Source organism: Micropterus salmoides, unplaced genomic scaffold (genome assembly GCF_014851395.1).
Source record: "Micropterus salmoides isolate LMB-PRFRI ecotype aquatic unplaced genomic scaffold, ASM1485139v1 Ms_hic_scaffold_12, whole genome shotgun sequence".
NCBI classification, from domain to species: Eukaryota; Metazoa; Chordata; class Actinopteri; order Centrarchiformes; family Centrarchidae; genus Micropterus; species Micropterus salmoides.
In genome coordinates, this window is record NW_024040263.1 from 23,379,432 (window position 1) to 23,398,953 (window position 19,522).

The 19,522-nt window shown below is 42.3% G+C and overlaps 1 protein-coding gene across 1 annotated transcript in view; it reads right to left on the reverse strand.

The window, feature by feature from the left end:
* Nucleotides 1-10,813: 10,813 nt before the first annotated feature.
* LOC119899479 (complement C3-like) overlaps nt 10,814-19,522 on the reverse strand; it is a 38,961-nt gene continuing 30,252 nt past the window's right edge. The window contains exons 40-43 of the mRNA XM_038714041.1: nt 12,628-12,720; nt 12,401-12,484; nt 11,368-11,512; nt 10,814-11,098 (exon numbers count right to left, since the gene is read on the reverse strand). Of these exons, the coding sequence (XP_038569969.1) occupies nt 10,957-11,098; nt 11,368-11,512; nt 12,401-12,484; nt 12,628-12,720 (464 nt within the window). The 3' untranslated portion in view covers nt 10,814-10,956. The remainder of the gene's footprint in view (nt 11,099-11,367; nt 11,513-12,400; nt 12,485-12,627; nt 12,721-19,522) is intronic.

Consider the following 19,522-nt stretch of genomic DNA (forward strand, 5'->3'; position numbering starts at 1 on the left):
ACCTAATGCTTTTAAAGGCATCATGTAGTCTTTGTTGCAGCATTGAATTACACTTACACTTACACTATGTTGTTATAACACTTATAACAGAGTTATCTGACTTTTTGCTTGGCTAGCTTCTCTACATATATATAAAAAATCTTGGAGGAGGACCCACCCACATTTGTTTTCTTCTGACGCCCATGTAACATTACATTAACTTTTGTTCAACAGAGGAGAAATGGAAGTAACAGTATGTCTGTTGCTTTTTATTTGTTAACAGCTTCTTCACTGGTTGTTGACATAAGTGTAGTTCTAATACAGTAACAAAAGAAGCGAATGCAAAGATTTTGCATGTGCATGTTACACATACCCTGGGGACTAAGCCCCCCGCCTTCTTTCAATCCTAGTGACGTCCCTGGTTGGATACATAACATCCCGAGGTTCTCATTTGGATTCAGGTCTGGGGAATTTGAGGGACAGTCAATAGCATCAATGCCTTCATCATTTTGGAACTGCCTACACACATTGTCCAGCAGGAGGAACCCAGGGCCCACTGCACCATTGTAAGGTGATGTTTGTTCATGGGCTTGGAAGAATAGCGCAGGGCTTATGCCCTGCCAGGTTGTTGATCATGGTATATTTTGTACAAAAAATAAATATGAATAAGTGAATGTGTATAAAACACAATGTCTGTCTGTGGTTAGTTATATTGGGGCTTTTGGAGGATGTTGACGAGGGGTGTTCAGATGGCCCATTGTGCTTTTTGAATGAACTGTTCAATTGCTGGGCTGTGAATTGCTCTCTGGATGTATTTCTCTGTGAAGACGGTATTTCTCTCCTGGATGGTTGTGAATCCGGACATACTGTGAATATACTGGGTGCTGATGTATTGTGGGAGTCTGTATGATATTCGTATTGCCTTGTTTTGGATTTATATCTGTACTTGTGGAACTGGTGATGTGGGTATACCATGTAATGTTTCTTTGAAATGTGACTACTAGGAACTTTGCTTATTTGGTGGGCTTAGGTGGGATGTGGTATTTTAAGTTTACAGTTTAGTGATGTGGCTAAGGAGGGTGGAAAGTTATTTAATCTAACGTAGCAAAACGTTTTGAGATTGAACTCACCCGTGATCTTAGTCCACTAATCATCCCTCCCTATCTACTCACCTACCTCTTATCATTCATTAGTGGTGCAGTGGTTAGCACTGTTGCCTCACAGCAAGAAGGACGTGGGTTCAAACCCTGGTTGCCCTGGCCTTTCTGTGCAGAGTTTGCATGTTGTCCGTGTGGGTTCTCTCTCTGTGCTCTGGCTTCCTCCCACCATCCCAAGACATGCAGACTAGGTTAATTGGTGTCTCTAAAATTGTCCTTAAGTGTGAGTTGATGTGTGTCTACGATGGACTGGCGACCTGTCCAGGGTGTACCCCGCCTTTTGCCCAATGTCAGCTGGGATAGCCCCCCTGTACACAGGATAAGTGGTTGATGATGGATGGTATTACTCCTTAGGTCAAGTTTCTAGTTTCTGCCTGTTCCAGTTTTTGTTCATGTTTTTGCCTTGCGGTAACTCTCTACTGTCAGATTGCTGTACTGCTCTCTATTTGGCAGGCATGACGGGCTCACTATTTGGCAGGCATGATGGAATCAGTCCCAATCTCCAACCTAAAGTCTAAGGACTACACCCTCACAGACTTAATTGACATCACCTGTGTGCACAGCTGTAATGCTTGAGTGTGTGAGTTTATGAGGGCTCAAAATGCTATAAGAAGGAATATTTGGGCACACTTAGTGAAATCACATGTTTCTTGGAAATGCATTGTGTAGTGAACAACGGTGTGGATTTGTACATTTTACATTGAATAAATTTGGAGCTACCCTAAATTCCTTTCTCCTCCCCAGAGAAGAAGGGGAGCGGTCAAAGTTGCTTTCTCTAAGTGCTATCCCGACCATAAAACTGGCACCTTTTTGATTCCGAAGCTGATAACGCGGGGCCTGACTGTTAAACTGACAAACAGACACAAACCAGCCATTGGCATTTCCCTGAACAGCCTATCAAAACTGCCCCCCCCCACACACGTTTCCATGGCAACTGACCTTATTCTTTGTTTATTACCACATCAAAAAGGAAAACCCCTGTCTCACCCAAGTGTGACATGGTCCAGACACTGAACTTTCAATGTAAAAGGACTGCAGTCTCCAAAGACTCAAAGCATTTAATTGAGTTAATTAAATCTTTAGTTACCTGATTATGTTTGCCTCTATTTGAGTAGTTATGTTAACTGTTGTTGCTATCTGTTGTTGATATTAGTGCTGAAAAGAAGTTACTTGTGCAGTGTTTTTATTTTCAGCAAGACGCCCCTTCATCTGATGTAATCAATGCTTGTTCATAGTACTTTCCTACAAAATTCCTTTAGAAATGATGACAAAGAAATGTTTTACTATACTCTTAATCGCCAGCTTGAATTTAAGGATGAATCAACAATATTCCCAGTTCCTAAAGAGACGATCTTTGATTTAATCCAAGCTTTCCTCATGTAACCTGAGCTCCCCCAAGTGGACGAAATAAGTATTACATGCCTCATCGGAAATGCCGTTAAATGTATAAATATCCTGACCAATAATGTGACAATTGTTTCCTGTTACCAAATTGCCTAGAACAGTACAACCGTTCAACCATTGAGGTTCGATTGTGGGAAATATTTGATTATAACACACGCAAATAGATTTCTTTTAAACATTAAGTTTAGAAAGGCAGTCCCTTGGGAAACCTGAGACACCCCCTGGGGAACCACGCCCCAGACAACAAAAGAGCGACACGCAACCTCGCTTCGCTCTCTTCTCTTCGCTGTTGGCTCTTCCACTCTGCTCGGCTCCCTGGACGCTTCGGCACGCGACGGTGTGCCGCGCCAGGCAACGCCCTCAGTCGACCAGCGAAACAAACAGGCCTTTGTTCGCCTGAAACTACACACCTGAAGTGCCGCAACATCGATCTGCCTTCAGTTTGTTTTATTTTCTTTATTTCTTTTGTTTGTTAAAGTTATCAGTCCGTTAAGTTACACTGGACTAATTCAGGAACGACCAAGTTCCATTTTAAGCCTTTTTCGTCGAGCCAACTTCACCGAGGTCAGACCAAGCCACGTGGTCTCGCCAGCTACAACGAAGGAAACCTGAAAACAGCCGAATTACCAGACGGAGGAGGCGTTTTGAATCAGACATGGAGAACCCCAGAGAATCCCTAGCAAAAAGCCAGGATCGGGCAGCTAGAGTGGGACCCGTGCAACAGGCCAAAAGCAGGCTGTCGACAAGCAGTAAGACTTAACACACGTTCTGTGATCAGATGTCCATTTTAACTCCTAAATTATAGCATTAGTTTACTTTCATTAGCTCTTCTATGCCGTATGAGTCAAATGTTTCCCACAACCGAACCTCCAGGCTCATTGTTCAGCAAATGTTTATGTTCCCTGTATCCAACCATCTTTTTATCACCTTAGTTAGAGAATAAATTCACTGTAATATAATCAAGAGCTGTGTGTGTTGCCTATTTCTAGTTCCTGCCAAGAGAATTGACCCTTTAGATATGAGACTGACTGACTGATTTAAGATAATGATAATGATCACTAGTAATAATTGTATAATTATTCAAAACTACCTAGAGGTCCGGAGACTCTAGGATTATAACAACTCCGGTGGTGCCCTTAATGAGGAAATTTTGATTTTATGAATATTAATTCATAATTGGGTATCAATTCTCATAAATTTATTAAAATGCATAACTAAAATTTTTAGGTCTGCTACAATTGCTATTAAAAATAAGATAAAAGAAAGAGAGCCACACGTCCACTATCTACAATATATGATAGTCGCAGATGTCTGACTTTTTATTTTGCATCTATTAATATCAAGATGTCCAAGACGCTTATGTTCCTGAATGCCAAATCTTTACGTCATCCAGGCTCTTGCCTTGCATTGGACAACACAGCATAAACGTATTTTTGCCTATTTGCATTGCCAATAATATGTCTACTGTCATCTGTCATATACCAAAATATGTTTTGCAGTCTTCAGTGATGAAAAATTGGTGAATAATTAAAGTTGTACATATAAAGCATATAGGCTAAAGCAGCATATGGCTACATTTCTTCACAAGTTGATGTTTCTTTATTAATTTAGGCCTATTATACAAGGCAAAATCTTAATGTCCCAATCCTGAGGACCTATATAGATGTGGAGCAAGAACTGAACACTGACTTCAGGATGTCAAGAGCTACATTCAGTGGTCTGCTATGTGGACAGAGATTATGGTTGGGGACATCATCTGGAAGTGCTTGTTTTGTTTATAGCTGGCACATGGGGTGTCCTACCATGTTACAACATAGACTTTTGATTTACCTAAATCGACAGTGTTTAGTGTGGTACACAGAATTGCCATGGAGATTTGCAAGGAAAAGGGCAAGGTAATGTTTTTCCCTTATCCAAACAGCCAAGGATTTGGAAGACTGGAACAACATAGAGCATTTGATAAGGCTGTAGGGGCCATAGATGGCTGTCACATCAGGATAAAACCGCCTACCAACACAACCAGGCAGATTATTTTAAAGCAAATCATTCGATTAAACTCCAAACCATCTGTGACTCCTCTGGGAAATTTCTGGACATTTTTCTTGGATATGGAGATACTATTCATGACACGTGTATTTTAAAAAACAGCCCACTTTTATGTTGATGCCTTGTACGCCCCACCTGGTTATTTGTTATGGGGGATGGAGGCTACCCATTCCTTGAACAGCGTATGTCCATTATAACCCTGTATAAGCCGCCATCGCAGGGAAGGATGTAGAAGCGTTTCAACCAAACACACACCAGAGCTGTTGTATCATTGAAAGTCCATCTGGGGTCATGGAAGCACAGTGTAGGGCAACCCTCTATAATAAACTGGAGGTGAAGCCCAGCTTCCGCTCTGAGGTTGCACTCCTGACACCTGTGTGCTAACCTTAACTTAGTCAAGTGCAAATTTGCTATGGCCACAGTAACATATTTGGGCCACATAGTGCCAAAGGGCCGGGTGGCTCCAGTCCAGGCCAAGGTTAAGGCAGTAGAGAGAGATCCTCAGCCTACAAAAAAAGGAACTGCAACGTTTTTTGGGTCTAGTAGGTTACTATAGGAGTTTCTGTTACAACTTTTCGACTGTGGTGTTTCCTTTGATTGAGCTGTTGAAGGCCAAGGTGAAGTAAGACTACGTTCAGACTGCAGGCCTTAATTCTCAATTCCGATTTTTTTTCCCCCAATTTTTTCCCAGATCCAATTTTTTTGTTTGACAGTTCACATTATTGTTTAAATGTGGCCCATAAAAGACTTCAGTGTGAATAGTCCGCAGCTGGAAAGTGACCCGCATTTCTGGTGCAGTCCAACAAAACTGCCCCACAACTCACTACCTCTCTTACTCTGTGTCCGCACGGACAAGTAGCATGCACATAACTCAGAAGAGAGCTCGCGGTCTGGTGGATTTCAGGTGTAAGAAAGGGAATCTGTGAGCAGATGATAGCAAGGTAGAGGTGGAAGACAGCCACGTGTTTTATTATGGCTTTTTGTGGAGCTTTTTTCATTCACCAGGCTCTGTCTACAGCAGAACTGTGACAACAGCTGCTCTAGAGTGACGTGCATGAATTCCGACCGAGAGTGTCCAGACTGAGGTCGCATTTAAAAAGAAACAGATTGCACTCTAGGGAGGGATGCCTCTGGATGGGCTGGGGGACTGTTGGCCTGGTTCTCCTGCGTTATCACTCCCTGGCGGCGGGGAGCTTCCCGACACGACTTTCTGCTGTTCTTCCTCAGGGCGGGGCTCAGCTTCCCCCGGGACCTGCGGTCTGGGGTCCTTTGCGCTTTGGGGGGTCGCAGGGTGCCCTGACTACTAGGGGTGGGGGTCTCTGGGCGCTGCGCGGGTTGATCACTTATGCATTGATGTTGATGATTGTGTGGCATTTGGGCGTTTTGGTTGTTCGCTGCATGGCGGTGGGGTGCTGGGTGGGGGGCGAGCACTGGTCTATGTTGTGTGTGTGCCGTGGTCGGTCCGGGCGCTGCTCTTCCGCGGGTTAAGCCTCTTGCGTTCCGTCGGCATTGCATTGTCAATTGGCATTTGGATGGTCGTTTTTAATTATTTTTTTGGGGCGTCTGTTGGTTGGGTCGGGGTCTTCCGCGTTTGCATTGTGGTGCATCTGGGAGTCTTATATATATTTTTTGATTTATTATTTTGTTTTATTTTCTTTCTCCCACCCCTATTGGCTACTGGGGTTCTTGCCTGCCTGTTGCTGGGGTCGGTGTGGCACAGTCGTGGCGTCCCACTCTCAGCCAATATGGGTGATGTTGTTGATGTAAAGCGTGTTGACTCATTTCCGTTTCCGGTGCTTGTGTGTTGGTACTGTGTTGTGTTGCTCTCGCTAAATACTAGTTAAATATGTTAGATTACAGCGGCCAATTGTCTGCTAAACACTTATTCTTAAAGTAATTTTGCCTAAGCACACACTTCTTTCCATCTTTTAGTGACTGCTGTTCAATCTTATAGTTGTTCTAAAGTTTTGGTAACTGACGCTACAGTACTTTAGCTTAGCCGCTAGCAACATTAGCTCAGCAGTTAGCGATGGCTTCTCCTTCACCCTCTCGCTCTCCTACTTTCTCCTGCTCGGTGTGTCAGATGTTCAGTTACTCCTCTACCTCCTTTAGCGGTAATGGTACGTGTAATTGTAGTTTATTTGTGGACATGGAGGCGAGGCTCAGTGATTTAGAAGTCCGACTCCGTGCCTTGGAATGGCCTGAGTTAGCCTGTGTTAGCCGTCCCACAGCATCCCCTGAGCGGGCAACATTGAGTCTTATTTGAAACTGCTGGCTAAGGATAAACGTAAATACAGATTGTTATTCACATCGGCGGTAATGACTCCCATTTATGCCAATCGGAGGTCACTAAGATTAATGTCGAGTCGGTGTGCACATATGCAAAAACAATGTCGGACACCGTAGTTTTCTCTGGACCCCTGCCAAATCTGACCAGTGATGACATGTATAGCTGCATGTCGTCATTCCGCCACTGGTTGTCGAGGTGGTGTCCAGCAAACGATGTGGGCTTTGTAGATCATTGGCAGACTTTCTGGGGAAGACCTGGTCTGATTCTGAGAGACGGCATCCATCCCACTTGGGAAGGAGCAGCTCTCATTTCTAGAAATCTGGCCAAGTTTATTAGTGGACCAAATCCATGACAACCCAGAGTTGAGACCAGGAGGCAGAGTCGCAGTCTAACACACTTCTCTGTCCTTCTAATTCTCTGGTCTTGGCCATTGTGGAGAGGTTTGAGTCTGTTTGATAGAGTGTGTGGACAGGTGTCTTTTATACAGGTAACGAGTTCAAACAGGTGCAGTTAATACAGGTTATGAGTGGACAACAGGAGGGCTTCTTAAAGAAGAGCCGGAATTCTTACTGGTTGGTAGGTGATCAAATACTTACGTCATGCAATAAAATGTAAATTAATTATTTAAAAATCATACAAAGTGATTTTCTGGATTTTTATTTTAGATTCCGTCTCTCACAGTTGAAGTGTACCTATGATAAAAATTAGACATCTATATGCTTTGTAAGTAGGAAAACCTGCAAAATCAGCAGTGTATCAAATACTTGTTCTCCCCACTGTATATAAAAAAAAAAAGAAATAGGGAATGAAATTAATACTCGACACTTGCCAAATGTGGGTAAATTTTGGGAGTGGTGGGTGAAATCTTTGGGCTATCCGCCACTTTGGCTGACATGGAAAGGACACAAAGTTAGCACATTGTGGCAACCGGCACATGTGCCTGTGTAACACACGCGCGCACACAGCCCAGTCAACTCTGGGAATATCTGTGACAGCGTTTCAAAACAAACTTCATGTCCAAAAGAGGCCCAGTCCGTGACAAACCGTGCGGTGCTTACCAGCAGCACTGACCGGACTACGGGAGATACCTTCGGTGTTGTTGGAGAATCATTAAGCTTGTCTTTAGATGCAAGAGGCGTCACTTGGTTTTATTTTAGCTGGCCAGCTTTTGTATTGAAACAGATATCCAACGAAGGTTAAAATCAAGGGCAACTGGACTTGGTTGAAGATACTGGAAGACGTTTCGTCCCTCATCCAAAGGACTTCTTCAGTTCTGACTGACTGATCCAAAGAAGTCCTTTGGATGAGGGACGAAACGTCTTCCAGTATCTTCAACCAAGTCCAGTTACCCTTGATTTTAACCTTTGTTGGATAACTATGACCTGGATGACTGAGAATCTTCATAGACGTATTGAAACAGAGTTTTTTTTTTGTTTCCTTGATGGGATCCAGAAGAGGAGGGTTTTGTTGAGACTCTCTATGGACTCTTGTGGACATTTGAACTGAAATAAGGACTCATTCATTGGTGGTTGAACTTTGGGTTTTGTACTGAGCACTGACTGTTTAATACACTGTGGTGAACCTTGATGTGATATTATTTAATTTCATGCCATGACTCTCAAATTATCTTTCTGTTAAATTTTTATATGATACTTCTCATCCATTGCTCATCAAGCAACCTACTCTGTCCCTTTATAATGTGCTTTCTTCTTATCATGGCTGATATATAGAGTAATAATATATTTTGATTGTGGATCTTCAGTTGAAATACCTGATTGTTAAGTAAGGTGGAGAGGTCATGTACTTAAAATCATGAGTCTTTTGTGAATGCAAACATATGCAAATAGATTGAACATTAAATTATAAATGAACTAAATGTCATTCCTTCCTAGTGCCTACATTTTAAAAGTGACAGATAAAATTTCTGAGTGGCAGACAAAAATGTCACAGTGGCAGGCAGCGAAGAAAGGTAATTTCAGAACTGAGCTGAGATTTCCTAAAAGGACTGACTCATATACTCGCTAACAAAAGCGATCACGTAAGAGGTTTTGTCTGTCTGGGCATAAGGCAAGGCAAGTTTATTTGTATAGCACATTTGAACCACAAGGTAATTCAAAGTGCTTTACATAAAACATAAAAGCAACAGGGAAATATAAAAAAGTTTAAAAGCAACATAGGGAAATTGAAAAAATACACATTAAAAAATAATAACACTTACAGGGTCCATAGCAATCTTTGGGTCCACTGAAACTCCAAAAACCCTCGGACATTAGAGAAACCAGGACATGTCTGTCCGCAGGCCACTTTGATCCAGTTATACTCTGGACCCACCTGCGCATTTACAGGTGGACAGAGGTTCCTGCAAATCACTCAGGTGCAATATTTAAGACCACTTCCTTCACTCTGTTCAATCTCACTCTCATTATATTTTCACTCAATTACCTACTCATTTCTCACCGTGTAAATATTTAATTAAAAGCAATGGTAAAAAGCTAAAAACAAAGAAAAAGATAACAGCACTGGGTTGCACCAACTATGTGTAAGTTCAAACTTAGACTGGTTTGAACGTAATTTCTAACTTCATATGTCCAACGTAGACATAAGTTACAACTTAAATCTTACACCTAGTCCTTAACAGGTGTAAAGTCCTCCATAAAATAGTCAAGTGGTTGTCATGGTGCATCGTTTTGAAAGGTGGGGTGACTGGGATCAGGAGGAGCAAATTATACCGGGCTCTTCTGTGTAACCGAGCATACACAGCCTGGATGACAGCTCATTTCGGTTAATGAAGCTTAAGCTTGAGGCTTAATGACTGCAGTTCAGTCATTCAGGGCCTGTGGGGAAAAAACCTGAGGAGAGACATGTTGACAATTTGTAGTAGATCTGAGGCCATGCATTTAGAAAAACATTTTTGAAAAAATAAGATAGTTCTATAACTGTGTTACCCCCCCCCCCCACACACACACATACACATACACACATCACGTGACATCTGCAGGTAGCCTGACCTGTGACCCACTGGCAGTGTGAGTCGCCATTTTTGTAGTTTAGGCAGAGAGAGATTGTCAGCATCTTGATTCTTAAATCACATGGTTTTGAACTGTCATTTTGATTAAAAAAAATCTGCCGGCCGTGAGCCGCCATTTTGAACCGGATCCTCAAACCACCGATGTCGTCATGTCCACTCCCTCTGTCCTCTTCCATTGTTTCGCACTCACACACTCACCCACATGCACCTGCTGATTTGTTGTTTTCTATACTTTGTTTTGTTATTGCTTAGAATGGTTGTGATTTATTAGCTAAAGTAAAATAAATCCTATTATAATTTTAAGTAGTTAGTTAAGTAGTTGCCTGTGATTATTTGTGTGTAATGTTGTAGTATGAGTTGGTTACCACAGCCACAAATTCACCCTTCATTGTCCCTATTTATGTAATAGCCTAGCCTTACTATTGCCATCCATAGGTGGACAACCTTTTCCACTGATCATATTAGGTTCATATTTGGTTATTGGCCCCTCATTCCAGGGTTGTGCTCGTATTTATGAGTGATAATTAATAATTTTGAATATAAATACTTTTATTAATATTTCTAGAATATCTTTGATATTCTTTGGTGTGTAGCTCCAGAGCCATGTGACCTCTGACATATATAGCAATTGTAAGTCCCTTTGGATAAAAGCGTCAGCTAAATAAGTAAATGCATATGTATATGAGCTGTCATTTATTCTGAATCACAACAGATTTGAAATTTGTTTCATTCTACATTGCTGAATTTCCTATCACTCTGCTCAGTGAGCACTGACCTAAACATTATCTTTATTAAACTTCTATTTCAAGTTGAACTTATCAAATAATAGTATACAGCAACCAGGCAGTAATCACTGCTTTTCTAATTTTCTACGTGAAACAAAAGATAATCTGTTAAAAAGACAGACAATAAGCTTAAAACCATTACATTTTAATCAATGCAGTGTAACAGTGTAACTTTTGCAGCCCTTATATCTCATGGCAGTGAATGTTTTTACATAATAAGAATAATGCAAAATAAAAATCTGAAAAGAAGATTGTATTATGGTTTCACTATTGCTGACATCCAAAGATCTCATACTGCTGGACCATTTCCTCCAAGCCCAAACAGGTAGGTCTGTATTCATCAATTTGACACTCTGCTTCTGTGGGCCAGTACTCGATCCAGGTTCTCTCACCGAGTACATACTGATACCTGAGGAGAGCAAAGTGAAAAACACATTGGGTCTTCACCAGCTATCTGTAACATGCTGGAACATAACATGAAAAAGCATAACTCCCCCTTCCCAACAAAAAAATACTACTTCTACTTCTAATTACAATTAAATTGCAACAGTCTCACACTAGAGTATATATATGATTTAGTAAGAGAAGTGAAAACGTTCAAATATTTTAATGGAGACAACATAATGAGGGGGGTGTACACACCACTCATATGCACATTCACTGAAAGAACAAACTTACAAATTATTTTGGTTGTCTCTGTGAATATCTTTGGATGTGCCCATGACAAGGTACGTTTTGCCTGTCCGCAGATCTAAAGACTCCCTGCAGTGCGGATAACTGAGGAAAGTGCGCAGTTTACCCCGAGGACCCACATCGCTGCTTCCTGTTAGGAGAAGCAATATTGGAAAAGAGAGAAAAAGTACTTATGGATTAATCCTATGTCTGTATAGTAAATGTGAAGATACAGCTGGCTGATTGCCAACTGAGCATAAAGAGTTGAAACAATTATCTTTGCCTGTAAAAATTACAATTTTCAATTCTACAGGGGGTTGTGTACTGGATTACTGAAAGCTGGTTGCCATGCAACCGGTCCAGACAATAGTCCAGTCCAGAAACACCACCTGTCTGACTGAAAAAATCATTGAACATTTTCAGAAAGAGGCAAAAAAATGTTGGGTATGCGATTCTAATCCAATACACGTCTTTTTGTCAAATTCAGATCTCTTCACAGTCTGCCACACAACACTATTCCAGCCATTCCAGTCAGCATTTGTGTGTCAGATACATAGACTGTATATAAGAAGTGGACGTAGTCATTGTGACGTCACCCGTAGGTTTGTGGACCGCCGTTTTGAATCCTTGAGTTTGGCAATTTGGCTGTCGCCATCTTGATATTAATTTAACCAGCGGCATATGGTAGCGGCTTATCAATCGCAAGGTAGTCCTGCCCTAAAGCATATGCTGCTTTATCATCTACTTTCCTCTAAATGGGAACATAATTTACTAAATGAACATCATTATTTAAAATGGAACAAGACTTCTTTTTGCAAGTATTTCCTAATACTCATGGTGAAAGGGCCAACAGTAGGCATACTCCTACTTTAGACTTTAGACAGTCAGAATCAAATACCATGATTCAAATATCATGGTCTTTGTCATTGTATTGTATATCTCCAGAATCGCATACCCCACCTTTAAGGAACTTTAGAAACATTTTTGGGTAAACATCAGAGGGTAGTAAATTTTAGGTAGTTCAAAGATAAATACCAACCTTCTTTGATGACTTCCAGTATCCGCATTGTGTAAATGTCAGTGGTCAAACCGTCCGCAAATTCTTCCAGTTCCACTTTGTACACTGAGGACAGACAAATTACAGATTGTTAGCTCACTTGTTCCCTTGCTTACTTATTCTGTCATTCTTTTAACTCACACAAACATAGACATCCCTTTTTTTTTGGGATAAATGTGTTTTAGTATGCAGTTAATTTATACTCTTACCAAAATCTATTTTGCTGGTCGGTGTACTCTCACAAGACTTAACTGTGCGCTCATCATTGTCGATTTTGCCCTTCTTCTGCATACTGCAGTTCTCTGGAAATAATAAGCACATGTTGGTTTGTGTAGGTGTTGGATGGGTTGATGGGTGAGTGCAGCTGTATCTATGCTAAAATTTAAGTTATTCTTTAGATAGACTCTGATACACAGGATCCGGCAGCTGCCCATTGCCTGACATAAAGTTCTGATGATCATGTTACAATCTGGTGTTTTTCACTGTAAACCAAAGTCCCCCACTCTCTCCATCACCCGATCTTTAACAGGCACTTACCTGTGGTATACTGTATGAAGATTAGTTTACCTGTCACAAGATGTACTACTCAGCCTGAGAATATGGTTGTATATTTTTGTGGTTAGGTCATTAACATTTGACTATTATTTGTGGCCACACTACCTGTGTGGCTCTAATGATGGCAATATCTGTCTGTGGGTCAGTTGGTCCACCAATTTGTTCCACACGGAAACATCTCAACAACTAAAAGATTGATTTCAATTACATTTGGTAGAGATATCCCAGAGGATGAATTCTAATGATTTTGGTGAGCCCCGATTTTTCCTCTAGTGCCACCAGCTGGTTGGCTTCTATTTGGCAAAAGCTGGAGGTCTCAATTGAACTGATAAAACATGTGTTACACTCATCCCTGATTAATCAGACGATATTACTAGTATAATCCCAGAATTTGCCCCCTCTGATTCAGCAGGTTTTAGTTTCAACAAATGGTTAAATGACCAATTTGGCCCCTGGGGTGCTATGATCATTCATGTTTTAAAGGTCCAGTGTGTAATATTTCTGAGGATCTATTGACAGAAATGCAATATAATATCCATAACTATGTTTTCTGTGGTGTATAAAGACCTTACGTAATGAACCGTTATGTTTTTATTACCTTAGAATGAGCCATTTTTATCTACATAACCGCGGGCACCCCTTCCTATGGAGGTCGCTGTATTTTGTCGTCATGTTTCTACCGTAGCTGACAACGAATAAACAGCGCCACGGAGTGTGTTTTGTCATCACGGCTTTCTTCTTTTGCTTGTATAATTCCGGTAGTGTAGACGCCCGTCACTACATTGAATGTGTACAAAGAAGAAGGAGAGGAAATAATAATAATTGTAATATACAGTCTCTGAGTAGTCTTCTGGTTTATTAGAAGAGAAGTGACATTTGGACAAATGAAGGAGCACACGTGTTATTTAGCAAGAGAGCCGACAGCCTGTGAATATTTATACTATGAAGCCAGACGAGTTGGGACAGATACAAACAGCTGACGGCAGAAATCAGGGATGTTGTGGATTTTCCCAGATGGAAGAATATAATGTGGGACAGATGTTTTCAAAGCGGTGCTGAAGTTGTCTGTTTTCTGCGGGACAGGTAAACAAGTTTGTCAGACTTTAGTGAGAGGACTTGGACGCTCAGAGCTGAAGGTGAAAACCGTACGGCCAGAGTCTGAGACTCTGGGACTTCAAACCTCCCCTCCAAAATACGGGTGAGACATTGAGGGACTAACGCCTGAGGGTCTGAGGCTCCCTTACCGCTGTGATCCATAAAAAAACCTGGTGGCGGGCAACACTCTCTTTCTGGTGAGTAGACTGTTCAAGTAACAATTCTCGCTACCAAATGGGGTGTGCATGACAGACGTGTCAGCAGGGCAGGCCTGGGGCCGCTGTGTGAATCAGCAAAGCTTTGGGGTTAAAGTACTATAGTCAAGATATCACTGTTGGACAGTGGATTTCTTTTAGGTCTGGGACCTTACCGTGCACAGATAAATTCTTTTAGATCTGGGACCTTCAAAACAAGAATACATAAGAAGAAAGAGTATGAGTCCGGGACTCAGTAGGCCTACTAGACTTAAGTAAAAAGGTTTTTTACTTAGAGGTGTTTTTCCTATGGAATAGAAGGGTGTATAACTGAGCAAATTTGAATGTGTTTGCTGCAGATGAATGACTGAATTGTGAATGAAAAAAAAAAATACAGCCTTGTATGAATAAATTGCGACTGGAAAAAAAAACAACTAACAGAACGTCTTAATGTTGAACAAAGGCTTTGTGTAAACAGGATAAGATTTCCTCAGACTACTAGCTTTGTTAACATTTAATAGAAACACATAAGAGTTTAGAGAAATATAGATCTGTGAACAATCTTTTCCCAAGCAGACGGCTTCAAGGTCCTTATAACAAAAGATTTAAACAGACCTCCCAAATTTAAAACAAAAAGAGATACCTAATTCTGAATTTAAAAGAAAACCCCTAAAAGGTTAATTCTGTTGTGATGGCAGCCCGGCTGACGGTGAGTGTCCTGTTTATTTCTCCTTTTTTTGCTTGTGATTCTGTTTTCCCCTGTTTTTTTCCTGTACTCTGCCTGCCTCCCTGTGTCTCCTCCCCTGCGTGTGCTCTCTCTCCCTCCGCTCATGAGCCCAGCCAATGACCCGCACCTGCATCTCGTCAGCCACCTCCTCTGCCTGCCACACCTGCCATCGCTCACCTGCCCTCTCCCCTCGGACTTCCCCACGGTATGCTCCCGGCTCTCCCTCGTGCCTCCCCAGTCAGCCTGCCACCACACTCTCCACCACACTCCTCCACCAGTTCTCCCGTGCCTCCTCTCTTCCTCGGCTCCCATGGTCCCTCGGCTCTCTGGTCTCAGTCTCCTCGGTTCCCCGTGCCTGTGTTTCCTCGGCGCCCACCTCTTCCTCAACTCCAGTCCCTTAACCCTTTTTCCCCCTAATAAAGCCAGTTAATCTTGAGTGCTGCATATGGGTCCACTCTGTCCATACCCAAACAAATTCTTTATTACGTTCTTGGAATTAAGGGTTATTTAAACAACTGACGGAAAATGGGTTCAAATAACGGTAAGAAGGAACAAGACCCTTCAATAATGAATGCTCCCAATATTATATAATATATACAGACCATGGCTATACAGCGAGATGAAGGAAGCATCACAGCAGCTTCCTCGTGTCCAGGACGGTGGAGTGAAATATGCTGAACATCTGCTGATCTTTTGCCAACAATTCAGACTTACAACCGCTGAACTGAGACAACTGTTGACCCTTCAGATGGGGACAACCTGGACACGGGTGTCAGCAGGTTATCCCGCAGGGGACATTAGATTGTCAAAATTGTCCTGGGACGACCCAGAGAACGCAACCTACAGACTGGTAGTTAACAATCTCTGCAAGAAAATAGAGGAACTACAGTGGGTACGGAAAGTATTCAGACCCCTTTAAATTTTTCACTCTTTGTTTCATTGCAGCCATTTTCCAAAAATCAAAAAAGTTCATTTTATTTCTCAGTAATGTACACTCAGCACCCCATCTTGACAGAAAAAAACAGAAATGTAGAAATTTTTGCAAATTTATTAAAAAAGAAAAACTGAAATATCACATGGTCATAAGTATTCAGACCCTTTGCCGTGACACTCATATTTTAACTCAGGTGCTGTCTATTTCTTCTGATCATCCTTGAGATGGTTCTACACCTTCATTTGAGTCCAGCTGTGTTTGATTATACTGATTGGACTTGATTAGGAAAGCCACACACCTGTCTATATAAGACCTTACAGCTCACAGTGCATGTCAGAGCAAATGAGAATCATGAGGTCAAAGGAACTTGCCTGAAGAGCTCAGAGACAGAATTGTGGCAAGGCACAGATCTGGCCAAGGTTACAAAAACATTTCTGCTGCACTTAAGGTTCAGAGCACAGTGGCCTCCATAATCCTCAAATGGAAGACGTTTGGACGACCAGAACCCTTCCTAGAGCTGGCCGTCCGGCCAAACTGAGCTATCGGGGGAGAAGAGCCTTGGTGAGAGAGGTAAAGAAGAACCCAAAGGTCACTGTGGCTGAGCTCCAGAGATGCAGTCGGGAGATGGGAGAAAGTTGTAGTAAGTCAGCCATCACTGCAGCAATCCACCAGTCGGGGCTTTATGGCAGAGTGGTCCGACGGAAGCCTCTCCTCAGTGCAAGACACATGAAAGCCCGCATGGAGTTTGCTAAAAAACACCTGAAGGACTCCAAGATGGTGATAAATAAGATCCTCTGGTCTGATGAGACCAAGATAGAACTTTTTAGCCTTAATTCTAAGCGGTATGTGTGGAGAAAACCAGGCACTGCTCATCACCTGTCCAATACAGTCTCAACAGTGAAGCATGGTGGTGGCAGCATCATGCTGTGGGGGTGTTTTTCAGCTGCAGGGACAGGACGACTGGTTGCAATCGAGGGAAAGATGAATGCGGCAAAGTACAGGGATATCCTGGACGAAAACCTTTTCCAGAGTGCTCTGGACCTCAGACTGGGCCGAAGGTTTACCTTCCAACAAGACAATGACCCTAAGCACACCGCTAAAATAACGAAGGAGTGGCTTCACAACAACTCCGTGGCTGTTCTTGAATGGCCCAGCCAGAGCCCTGACTTAAACCCAATTGAGCATCTCTGGAGAGACCTGAAAATGGCTGTCCACCAACGTTTACCATCCAACCTGACAGAACTGGAGAGGATCTGCAAGGAGGAATGGCAGAGGATACCCAAATCCAGATGTGAAAAACTTGTTGCATCTTTCCCAAAACGACTCATGGCTGTATTAGATCAAAAGGGTGCTTCTACTAAATACTGAGCAAAGGGTCTGAATACTTATGACCATGTGATATTTCAGTTTTTCTTTTTTAATAAATTTGCAAAAATTTCTACATTTCTGTTTTTTTCTGTCAAGATGGGGTGCTGAGTGTACATTACTGAGAAATAAAATGAACTTTTTTGATTTTGGAAAATGGCTGCAATGAAACAAAGAGTGAAAAATTTAAAGGGGTCTGAATACTTTCCGTACCCACTGTATTTCCCCGGAAGCTGGACTGGGCACTATTAATAGGACAGTGACAGACTTCCTGAACAGACTCGCTGAACTTCATGAAATCCACAAGGGTCTGTTGAAGCCAGAGGTGATGGGACCATCACATCCCATCACCCCGTGGGAAGCCATTCTCAGAAACAATTTTCTCGCAGAGACTGAGGCCAGAGATCACCAACATGGTGAAACGCCACTGTTTGACATGGCAACATGATCACCTGTAGATGATCTCTTGTCTCTCAACGTGCGCACACACACACACACACACACACACACACACACACACACACACAGGTTAAAACTGAAGCAGACATGCAGACTTTGATCAGTGAGGCTATTTTGTATCTTGAACAGAGACAGGAAACTGATAAAGTAAAATCAACAGGGATATATGCTAAATACAAGAATGACGCATATCATCATATATCATATTCATGCCTGAATATACAATCAGATTTCTAGTTGACTCAGGAGCCACAGAATCGCTCATTAGAAGTCAAGAATTCCAGACTCCTCCAAAAATGAGTGCTAGATGTCTCAGAACAGTAGGAGTTTCAGGGAAACCTATGAGAGATTCACAGCACCTTTAACATGCAGTGAGGAGATTGAAAACCATTTCAAACATTCATTTTTGCTATCGGACCATTGCCCCGTGAATCTCCTCGCTCGAGATTTGATGTGTTTGTTGGGCATAATTCTGACTTCCACTCCCCATGGGGTTGTGGTGGCCAGAATTTCTGAGATGGCATCACAGTTTGTTAAACAGAGTCAAAGGGAGTTGATATATGGTTATCAGTGGAAGATGCCAGAGGCATCAGTTTACTCCATCCAGAGTTTCAGGAGCGGGACCACACATCAACCACGTCATCGCCAGCATTTCCATAAATATCCACACGTCGTAGCTCCTCTTCTTCGCTCTCATATTCTGCATCACCCCCCCCCCCCGCCTTTCTCTGTCCTGCCTCCTGATCTTCTTCTTCCTCTCCATAGGGTTATAAGGGGGTCCGTTGTGCCCGGGTGCTACGGCGGATTTCCCTATCGCAGCTTCCCCACAACACTTTCGAATGTCTATTCAACAACTGCATGTCTCGTACATCTTTCTGTTTTGATCATCAATAAATCATTTAATTGTACCTGTTGATTGTGTGGTCCTTGCTAGTGAAATTCGTGTTAACAGTCAACTGAGAGACAAGAGATCAAAGTGTCATATCATCAAAGCTAGCTAGTTAGAGCTAACTTAGGACTATATGATCTAAAATCAAAATCAAGCATAGTGTTAGTTCAGGCAGGCAACAAAGTCAAGCTCAGCTCACAATCCCAGCACATCAGCTGATAGCAGCCATCTTAAAGCCAGCCACATCAGCTGACAGCTCTGATTCCTCTTAGCATTCATTGGCAAATTCCATACAAGGGGCCTTATTTAGGCTGCTATACCCTGCCTGCTTTTGCTGCTTCCTCTGCAATTAGCTTGTAACTCGCCGCCAACCCAGCTCCTCCTTTCAGGCCATATTTGATTAATCATGTCACTCTGTATTAATGCCTGCTATGTTCTGTACCCTATGGCAGAGGTCACTAATAGGCGGACCGCAGACCCAGCAGCTGTCCTCTCTGGACCACTGACATACAGCCGATTTATTATTGAGACTTACTACCTCGTGACAGAGCGTTTCTATTTTAACCCGCGCAGCTTTTCTAGCATTTACTGTACTGGTTTAGAGGACCAAGAAACTCACAGACCAATAGCATTATGCTCCAATCGTCTCATGTGACGCTGCTCAGCCAATTAAATCTGTGCATTCCGATGGTTGCGAGTCGAGTCCGCGAGATTCACCAGAGACGTTTTGGAAACACACACGAATTGAGGAGACGAAAGGGAAAAGAGATTTCACATGGCTTTTAATCAAGAATGTACATTCCTCCCACGGGCAGTTCAAAACCAGATTATCTCATAGATCTCCAATGCTAGCTGGCAGGACAAGCTAGAGCTCACATTTCTCACT